The sequence below is a fragment of the Labrus mixtus genome, chromosome 21 (assembly GCF_963584025.1).
Source record: "Labrus mixtus chromosome 21, fLabMix1.1, whole genome shotgun sequence".
NCBI classification, from domain to species: Eukaryota; Metazoa; Chordata; class Actinopteri; order Labriformes; family Labridae; genus Labrus; species Labrus mixtus.
The window spans coordinates 608,048-618,047 of NC_083632.1; the positions used below are offsets into that span (position 1 = coordinate 608,048).

At 45.7% G+C, this 10,000-nt stretch overlaps 2 protein-coding genes across 3 annotated transcripts in view; one reads left to right on the forward strand and one right to left on the reverse strand.

Moving 5' to 3' along the window:
- LOC132954983 (kinesin-like protein KIF20B) overlaps window positions 1-1,930 on the forward strand; it is a 14,221-nt gene extending 12,291 nt beyond the window's left edge. Inside the window, exons 29-32 of the mRNA XM_061027556.1 lie at window positions 457-516; window positions 687-777; window positions 1,373-1,497; window positions 1,691-1,930. Coding sequence (XP_060883539.1) covers window positions 457-516; window positions 687-777; window positions 1,373-1,497; window positions 1,691-1,774 — 360 coding nt within the window. The 3' untranslated portion in view covers window positions 1,775-1,930. The remainder of the gene's footprint in view (window positions 1-456; window positions 517-686; window positions 778-1,372; window positions 1,498-1,690) is intronic.
- A 682-nt stretch (window positions 1,931-2,612) lies between these two features.
- Window positions 2,613-10,000, reverse strand: part of slc16a12b (solute carrier family 16 member 12b) — a 14,127-nt gene continuing 6,739 nt past the window's right edge. Inside the window, exons 3-8 of one of the 2 annotated variants that reach the window (XM_061027567.1) lie at window positions 8,178-8,281; window positions 7,925-8,068; window positions 7,507-7,806; window positions 6,957-7,308; window positions 5,571-5,830; window positions 2,613-3,832 (exon numbers count right to left, since the gene is read on the reverse strand). In XM_061027567.1, the coding sequence (XP_060883550.1) occupies window positions 3,591-3,832; window positions 5,571-5,830; window positions 6,957-7,308; window positions 7,507-7,806; window positions 7,925-8,068; window positions 8,178-8,281 (1,402 nt within the window). In that variant the 3' untranslated portion in view covers window positions 2,613-3,590. Of the gene's footprint in view, window positions 3,833-5,570; window positions 5,831-6,956; window positions 7,309-7,506; window positions 7,807-7,924; window positions 8,069-8,098; window positions 8,282-10,000 lie in introns of those variants that run through there. The other variant, XM_061027568.1, reaches the window with a different exon arrangement.

The window sequence follows — 10,000 nt, forward strand, 5'->3', positions numbered from 1 at the left end:
GTCAGGTTTTTTTTTTCCATCTCAGTAGTTTTGGTATTTTGAATGAAATCTGCATAGATGTCACACGCCTGACGTGTGTGTGTGTGTGTGTGTGTGTGTGTGTGTGTGTGTGTGTGTGTGTGTGTGTGTGTGTGTGTGTGTGTGTGTGTGTGTGTGTGTGTGTGTGTGTGTGTGTGTGTGTGTGTGTGTGTGTGTGTGTGTGTGTGTGTGTGTGTGTGTGTGTGTGTGTGTGTGTGTGTGTGTGTGTGTGTGTGTGTGTGTGTGTGTGTGTGTGTGTGTGTGTGTGTGTGTGTGTGTGTGTGTGTGTGTGTGTGTGTGTGTGTGTGTGTGTGTGTGTGTGTGTGTGTGTGTGTGTGTGTGTGTGTGTGTGTGTGTGTGTGTGTGTGTGTGTGTGTGTGTGTGTGTGTGTGTGTGTGTGTGTGTGTGTGTGTGTGTGTGTGTGTGTGTGTGTGTCAGGGCCTGGTGTTCAGCGAGAATAAGAGAAACCGAGTGAGGAACACACGGAAAGACAAAGAGGTGAGAAATCTAATCATGAAGTCAACATCCAAACATCTGTCCAGACGAGCTTCAGAGCTCTTTGCCGGCCACGCTGAAACACATTTCATCAAATCAACAAAGCAGTGTTCTGGTCAGACCTCCTTCCTGTCCGCCGTGTGGTATCTGATAACTTCCTGTTTGTCCTTCAGTCCTGCTCTGTGGTGAAGGAGAAGAGAGACGGCGCTCTGCAGAAGATCGGAGAGTTGATCCACAGCTCTCCCTCCATCCTGGGCAGCAAAGGTCAGAGTCAACGTCGGTTCAGTCTGAGACCCCGAGTCCAACCGGGACAGAAAAGCTCTGGCCGTGTGATCGGGAGCGCTGCATGTGCTTCTTCTTTCTATGACAACGGTGTATGACCGACACTGCTCCGTTACTTTTTACTGCATGTTTTAAAACCTTTTGTTTCCTTCGCTATGAGCATCAAACGGAGGATGATTGTCCTCCTACTTTGAGATTAATAATAATCACAGCCTCACTATCACGGCTCTGATCGGACACGGAGCAGGTCCCGACTAATCTACTGTTATGATTGGCTAGTTGAAAAGAGCACCAGTGACGTGAACAGCGCCCTTCTGCAGTGTGAAGACTTTAGGTAGAAGCGCTCGGAGCGGCAGAGTGCTCAGAATACTCAACAAACGCTGACACGTTTAATCCCGTGGTGGATTGTAACTCAAGAAAAGCAGGACAACCTCTGAGCGTCCTTCTGATTGTCTCTGTGCTGTTTTGTTGTTGTTTCACTGATGAGCCAGCAGAGGGCGCTGCTGCTCAGACTGTGAACAGTCAGGTGTGACTTTCCCTTTAACATGAACTTTAATCTCTCTCTCTCTCTCTGCAGCTAAAACCATCCTCAGCCTGGTCAGTGGACCTGAGGCGGTTACCACGGCAACCAAACCAAAACGAGGCCGGAAAAAGCTTTTCAAGAAAGACGCGGAATCGCCGCTGTTTGACTTGCCACACACGGTGAGAGACACACACACACACACATGTGCTTGAACTTCTGCCCTCATGAGGACGCTTCAGACTTAACGAGGACTTCTTCTGTGGAGTAAATTATTTGTAGTTGATCCAGCTCCACATCTCGACATTTAAAACTATTTAAGTATTTAAACTTCCTCTTGAGCTTTAATTTGAAGTTCTGTTTGTTTTGTTTCAGACGTCGGGCGGAGCGGACGAGGAGAAGGAGAGCGATCACGTCATCATTAAGAGACAGCTGAGATCAAAAACATGCAGGAAGTGAAGACGAGGAGGAAATCCTTTTAAATATCTGTACAGTTAGTTTTACTTTGTATTTTTTAGGAGTGTTTGTTTTGTTTTTCATCGTTGGGAGTGAATAAAAAGATGTGAGAGAACAACCCTTCTGACTTTAATAAAAATAAAAATGATTCCCAGCCTCCGTCTGACGAACGCGCGTCTGTCTGTTTACTGAACGACTTGTTTCTAAAACCGTTTTCACATCTACACGCCTGAAAATATCGAGATAGTTTCAGGAGTGCAGATGTGAAAACGATTCTCTGACAACAATGCAGCAGCCAGTATGTCCTCCTTCTAACTTTAGATTCTGCTCCTGAATGCTCTGGATTTGTTTGGACCAGAGAAGGTAGGCGCTTTTAAGACACGCCCCCACACGGCCGTTTTGGACGCCCCTCGGTTTGTCAGATATGAGAGCAGTTATCAGGTCAACAGGTGTTGCAGCGATGGAAGCGGGCAAGAGAAGTGGTTCAGATAGAAGTGATTGTACCCGACCTAAAAAGCCTCTGCATGTTTCTAATAAGCTCCACGAGCAGAAACGTGCTCAAACTAGGATCAATATTGGAGATGCTTTTGAAAAATGGAGAGAGGTTAGAACACAGGAAGGTTTACAGACCCATGCAGAGCTGGATAAACACTGAAGCTTCAGAGTCCACCACATGGTGACCTGAGTGAGCATGGACTCTAGAGAGGAGGGGGGGGGGAGACAGATCTCTATGATGTTTAGAATTTAGACTGCAGTACCCATTTTAACCACTAGGGGGGCAGAGTTACATACTGCTCCTTTAAATGTATTTATAAATTATGACAGATTCTGTGGATTGTGTTTGTTTCTATTGTTTTTATTCATTGGTTATTCTAGGAGGCAGCTGAACGTTTGCAGCACTTTGAGGTCACAATCGTAGTTTCAGTTTTTGGTTCTTCAGACTTCATAAAGAGTTACTTAAGAAAAAACGTTTCCCTGAATAGAACAAAAATATTCTCACAATAACATTTTTAAGCACCTTGCATATTTTCACATTGACATGAACATTTTGGCAGCATCATCACTGGAGTCATTAAATCACATTTACAGTCACTTCATCACACAGACGACTTTTTCATCCCAACGGTGAGCTCAAAGACAAGATGAGGTTCCTGTTTTATTTTGTTAATTCCTGTTCTTGTTGAAGATCCCATATTCTCCTCATGTTCCCCTTTCATGTCTGTGAAACCTTTTGAGCAGCTTTGAATGATTTATTTATTTTATACTGGTGTCAGTAAAATCCCTCATTTCAGCTTTTTTCAGCTGCTGTCTCTTTAAGGCCCCCCCTCCCCACATGCCCACTTTATTCTGATTGGTCAGCTCTCTGGAAGCCCTCTGTTGGGGCCGAACGCTGCAGGGCTGCCAGGGGAGGGGCTGCTCTCCAGTGCTGGGAGAAGAGAGTCTATGTAAGAGGTTTCAGCGGCTCACGTCGAGGCTTGAAGCCGTCTGGTTCTGGTCTGATTCTTGGTTTTATATCGGGGAACTATGGCGTTTAGCGCCCTCTGCAGACTTATCCTGGGGTTACTCCAAAATCTGTTTACAATGTTCTTCTCGGTCGTGCTCCAGCTCTGAGGTTCAAATCAACCAATCAGAGGCTCTCCACACAGGAAGCTGAAGTTTTTGGCTTTGACTCCTGTGACTACAAAAATATAAGCATGAAGTTTGTCGCAGTGATGGGAGACTTAATTTATTTGCATTTGATTGACAGATTCCTCGACCAATCACAGCTCCCATCACTGACTCTTGTGTCCATGAACAAGATTGGTCGACTCATCTGACGCTACGAGGCGACGGTGTCAGTGACAGCCAGCTCCTTCTTATAGGTGATGTGGCATTCTGATTGGTCCGACACACTGAGGGGGAGCGGCTCAGGCTTGGTGTCCTTGGCGATGGAAGTCAGCTGATGGCGGCGACAGTGTCGTATCCCGGCAACAGTAGTGAGGACGAGCGAGCTGGCCAGCAGGGCGGCGCCACTGAGGAAGAATGTGGCGGTGTAACTTCGCGTGAGGTCGACGAGCCAACCTGCAGCAAGAGAAGAAGAAAGATGACGTGGTGTGTTTAAAGTCTGCGAGAAAAGTGGGACAAACGAGGATAATTTTGAAGCAAAATTATCCTCGTTTTAAAGGTCCCATATTCTTCTTTTTCTGGTTTTATATACTCTTTAGTGTGTTTTCAAAGTGTCCTGTGCATGTTTAGGCACATCTATGTGCAAAAATTCAAAGTTCACGGAAACGCGGCTTCTCCTACGTCCTCCTGTTAGCTGTAGCATTAGCTGCATGTAACGCTCGGTTCTAGCCCCCCTCGATAAAAATGTGTCAGTCCGACGTCATTGTCAGTGTGAGATCACTGATCTAAGCCCATTGGCTCGTTGTGGCCCAGCAGCTCATGTTGAAATTTCCGAGAAGCGTGGTGAGCAACTGACCAATAACGACGGCAGACCAATCAGAGCAGACTTGGCCCACGTGGGGTCTAACAGTGTGGGCTCAACAGAGCGTAGCTGACGGACCCTTTAAAAAAAAAATATAATTCATCCCCTGCAGAGAGAAGTTGTAGTCTATCAAAGGATCTTTGCTCTTTGCTCTCTGTGACTGACCAATCATCTGCCAGCTCTGTGGTGTTACATAAAGAAGCTGCTATCTTCTGCTTAGGTGTTATTATCGCTCCCTGTCGTCAATATTACATCACATCCTGCTGATCCATCAGTTACCAGATTGATTTCTTCACTTTGGTTCAGAGTACCGTTCAAACTTTAACAGTACAAAGAATTTCCATGCAGGCTGAGCTCCTCCAGGACCAACACTGAAAAATAAGTGACACATTGCTGGCAAAAATTCATAGCATAAAGTGTGGCTGACTGAAGTAACCTACAATTCTGCAATTCATTTATCAGACACCTTTATCTAAAGCGTCGTACATCAGAGAGCAAGAACAAGATGAGTGAGGATCTAGAGGGGAGGAGACAACGTCAACGAACAGCTTTAAGTCTGATCGGACACACAGGAAGTGATCAGAGACAGAGCACAGGTGTTGACAGGAAGTGACCAGAGACAGAGCACAGGTGTTGACAGGAAGTGATCAGAGACAGAACACAGGTGCTGACAGGAAGTGACCAGAGACAGAGCACAGGTGTTGACAGGAAGTGACCAGAGACAGAGCACAGGTGTTGACAGGAAGTGATCAGAGACAGAGCACAGGTGCTGACAGGAAGTGACCAGAGACAGAGCACAGGTGTTGACAGGAAGTGATCAGAGGCAGAGCACAGGTGTTGACAGGAAGTGACCAGAGGCAGAGCACAGGTGTTGACAGGAAGTGATCAGAGGCAGAGCACAGGTGTTGACAGGAAGTGACCAGAGGCAGAGCACAGGTGCTGACAGGAAGTGATCAGAGGCAGAGCACAGGTGTTGACAGGAAGTGACCAGAGGCAGAGCACAGGTGTTGTCATCATCATTAAGTTAGTAGGTATTCATGAAAGAGCTGGGTCTTTAGCTTTTTCTTAAAGGTGCAGAGGGACTCTGCAGATCAAATGGAGTTTGGAAGTTCATTCCACCACCGGGGGGCGACAGAGGAGAAGAGTCTAGTTAGTTGTAGTTTTCTTTGCATTGAAGTACAGCACATGTGATCGTGCTTTTATAAGACGCATCACTAAACGTTGCATATGACACGTTTTCATTTGGTCATCAAAATGAAACATTCTGCAGGAGATTATTTAAAAACATTTCACGTGAAGCCGTAGGTTACATGTTGGTTTTTGGTTTCTCACCTCCAATTGGCGGGCTGACCAGGTAGGGGATTGCGTGGAGAAAGTAGACAATGCCAAGCGCCGAGGACAGGTACGGAGCTCCCACCAGGTCTGACGTCACCACGGGTATCAGCGCCACGTAGGCGCCGTCAAAGTACCCGTAGAGGACGGCGAATGGCACGAGGAGGGAGAAAGAGCGAAGTAAGGGAGTGAAGAGGCAGCAGAGACCCTCCATCGCCACGGAGAAGATGTAACACGTCAGGCGGTACGGCTTTAAACACCTGAGGGATAGAAAAACACGTTTATCGTTCAAACGGGAGGAGAGAAAACAGACTGGAGACAAGATTTTAAACACAGCCATGTTGGATTATCCAACGCTGCCTTAAACTGGTTTCAAGAAGGACAGAGTATACCTGTGGGGTCCCTCAAGGATCAGCCTAGGCCCCACCCTTTTTACCCTCTACATCAGGGGTGTCCAAAGTGCGGCCCGAGGGCCATTTGCGGCCCTTGAGGGGATTTTTTGCGGCCCGTGACTTCAAATGAAGAATCAGAAGATTTTGAGGTCTTGATTAAGATCGGCACATTATCTTATTTTTATTTTTCATGTTAACAAGGGCTGAACAATATTCCTAAAATAGAAAATGTTCAGTAACATGTTGTTGTTTTTTTAAATCTACAGCTTTTACTATTTTCCCCATTTATTTGTAGACTATGAAAAAAAACGTATGTAAAGTTTTTACAAACTAGCGGACTGTTGTTTAACCATTTAATGACCTGAGCTAAATGCAGAAAGCTTTTCCAAAAACATGAACCACCAGGCTTGATTCTGAGAACAAAACAAATAAAGTAGAACGAAGAAATCTAAATATTTGATTTCTTTTATTAAAGGGTTTCTTTAGCGAGCCTTTTGATTCTGATCTACAAAGCCTTACTATTTTTAAAACTATATTTTAAAAAACAAAACCTGTGGCCCGCGAGCGATTCTAACACGACTATTTTGGCCCGTAAGAAAAAAAGTTTGGACACCACTGCTCTACATGCTCCCCCGCTGCTGCACCATCAGCCTGCATGGAACCTCAATCCACCGATATGCTGATGACACTCAACTCTACCTCAAAACTGACTCCACCCTCTCTGCAGCAATACCATCATCACCCCCTGCCTGGAGGAGGTAAAGGTGAGTATGAAGCAAGTATATGGAATCTCCAGCAGTCAGCACCCTGCAGCAGGTTCACATTCTTTTCTGGTCCACGTCTCATCAGTGGTCACCAACTTAACTTCACAAAACTGACCCCGAATTTGACCACATCAAACATCTCCGTAAGATTTATTTCTACCCCCGTCCTTCACAGTTCATACAAAGAATATTAAAAATGTTAAGCTAAAGCTTCAGTCAACGAGCCGTACCGTCTGTCCGTCAGCCAGCCGAAGGTGATGTTCCCCACGATGTCGATGACTCCCAGGATGGACATGAGGAAGGCGGCCTGCTGGTGGCTGACGCCCACGCTCAGGGCGTACGGCACCAGGTAGACGAAGGGGAGGCTGCAGCCGCTCGCCAGGAACAGGAAGGACACGGCCAGGCCCAGGAAGTCAGGTAACAGCAGGAAGCAGTACTCCTTACTAGACAGGAAATGGGAGCTGAAGCACCGCCTCCTCTTCTGAAGTTGCGGGGGTGCTGCGTTTCCCGATGACAGGAGGCGGTCCTCGGATTCTTTGGAGAGTTTCACTGCGAGCTCGGCGTCGTGTGACAAGACGTTGGCTGTATCAGGAGACAGGAAGGTGAGGATTATGGAGACAGCTTAATCTGGTTTACATGTTGTTGCTAGGTAACCATGTGGCAGTCTCACGGTGATGTTTTATGCGATAGAACAACTAACTTTGGAATTATTTACATTTCAGCACACTTGATTTTATCGTCAGTAATTATTAGCGTGACAGGCAGCGCACTTCTCCTCACCGGGTTTCTCCCCCCCTCCTGACTCCCCCTCATTCCCCTCCGCCTCCTCCTCGTCCTCCTTCACTGTGATTGGTCGGAGCAGCGCCCCGCAGACGATTAGGTTGGCCACGAAGGCGCTGAGAACGAGCAGCGCCCCCCTCCACGAGTAAATCTCGATGAGCAGCTGCACCGCCGGCGCCAACACAAATGTGCCGATCCCGCTGCCGGACATGGCGATGCCGTACGCCAACGCCTTCCGTCTGCGGAAGTAACAGCCGACCATGACGATGGCGGGCGTGTAACAGAGAGCAAAGCCCACACCTGGAGAGTGAAGACAGTTCAATAATTAAGTGATGAAACTGTCATGAATTCACGTTATACAAATAAAACTAACTGATTGATTGATGTGTGTGTGAGGAGACGTCAGGTGTGTGTCTACCTGTTAGGACCCCCATGCTGAGGTAGAGGAGCTCCAGGCTGCTGCTGAAGGAGGAGAGAAGGAGCCCAGAGGAGGCGAGGAGTCCCCCCAACATCACCGACACCCTGCACGACCACCGGTTAGCAACCAGGCTGCCCACAGGAGCTACACACACACACACACACACACACACACACACACACACACACACACAGAGTCAGTCAGCTGATTGATTGATTATTGATCAGAGTCGATCTCTCACTTCAGTACTGACCAAAGAGCATGGTGGTGCAGTCAACCAGGCTGTGAATCCACGCCGTCGCAGCGTAATCAGCTTCAAAATTAGCCTGAAACTCCACGAAGAAGATGGACACACACCTGCAGACACACAGAGGAAGTAATCAATCAATCAATCAATCAATCAATCAATCAATCAATCAATCAATCAATCAATCAATCACTGATCACACTGAAGAAACAGTCTGACCTGATACTGAGGACATTATCACCTCTTAGCTGTTAGAACACAGTCAACATCAGATACCTATAGAAGCAGGCAGTCGGGTGTGTGTGTGTGTGTGTGTGTGTGTAGCTGTGCTTGTTTTTATAGTGGGGACCAAAACATGTTTTCAAACTCTCAGTCTGGGGACCAAAATTTAATGGGAACAAAACATCTGGTCCCCACAACAATAGCCTCAGATTTAACATTGAAGGGTCTAAAATGATGCTATGTGAAGTTGGATACTGCCTGGTTATTTTAATCTTATTACAGAGGGGGGTCCCCAGAAGGGATGCTCTGGTCTTTATGATGTCATAAAAACAAGGAAGTGTGTGTGGTATTGTGTCGCTATAAAGATGTTTAAAACTTGTTAAGACAAGGGTTGTCACATTACAATAATTTTAAACCACACAATGTCAATACTTGTTGTTTTGATACTACGACAACAAAAATAGAATACCTCAACATCCATTATTGGGTAATTTCTAGTTTTCATAAATCTGGGATATCGTTTGTGACATCCATGCCTTGAGGTCCCTTTCTGACAAGAGGCCCCAGGCAACTGTCTACCTTTGCCTAATAGTAAAACCGCCAATGGTGTTATCTACTGTAATGTGTAACATGTAAAGACACACAGATCGTTTACAGCTGATTTCTGTTCTGGACTTCAGAACATAACAGAAAAAAAGTTTTCCTGTTATACAACACGATGGACACATTATGATCACATGACCAGATGTTTGTACTGATCAAAGTTTGAGTCAGCGATATCCATCACACATTCAAATCTCAACACACATAAGAGTAATGCATTGTGTGAATCAGCAGAGTATTAGAAACAAACGTTTGTTTGAGTGAGTCCTGCTGGTCTTTGTTTGTTTGTTTGTGGAGGTTAAACTGTGAACAGGAAATGTGTGTCACAGGTCAACACAGGACGACCGGGGGGCTGCAGGTGGTCAAAGGTCTCAGAAGGAGGCAGTTACTCTCAAGCTGTTTCCTCACATGCATGAAACCCTGAAATGTGTTTGTGAACACAAATGGTCTTATTGTTCATCCCCAACTTGACCTAGACATTTTCCTGCCAGCCTCCTATTAAAATTTCTGGAGCCATTTTCACACATGCACCCCAGAAAATCTTCCTGACTTGGTTGTTCACTCACAGCAGGAGACTTTCCATGTTGGGCAGGAGGGGAGATACAACATACAGAGAACGTTATAATCAGCCCTTATATCAGTGCTATGTGTAGTTCAACATATTCACTGAATCAACAAAAGAGAAGAGAATTACATACTGTTGAACAGAAAACACCATGAAGCGGTCTCATTTTGTCGGACCAAATTAAAATATTCAGCATTAAGAAGTTTCTTATTAGCATGCTAATTAGTAGCTTACTGGCTGATATGAGTCATTATTAAGCGCTAATTAGTACCTTAGTTATCTTATCCTTCCATCTATATGATATTTTATACTTTATAAAATATTAAATGTTAAAAAAACCTACATACTGTATTAATGCTGTACTTTTGCATGGTTAAAGAATAGCCGAGTCGACCGATGATTCCAGAAGGCTGGAACATCTTGCATCACGAATGCAATG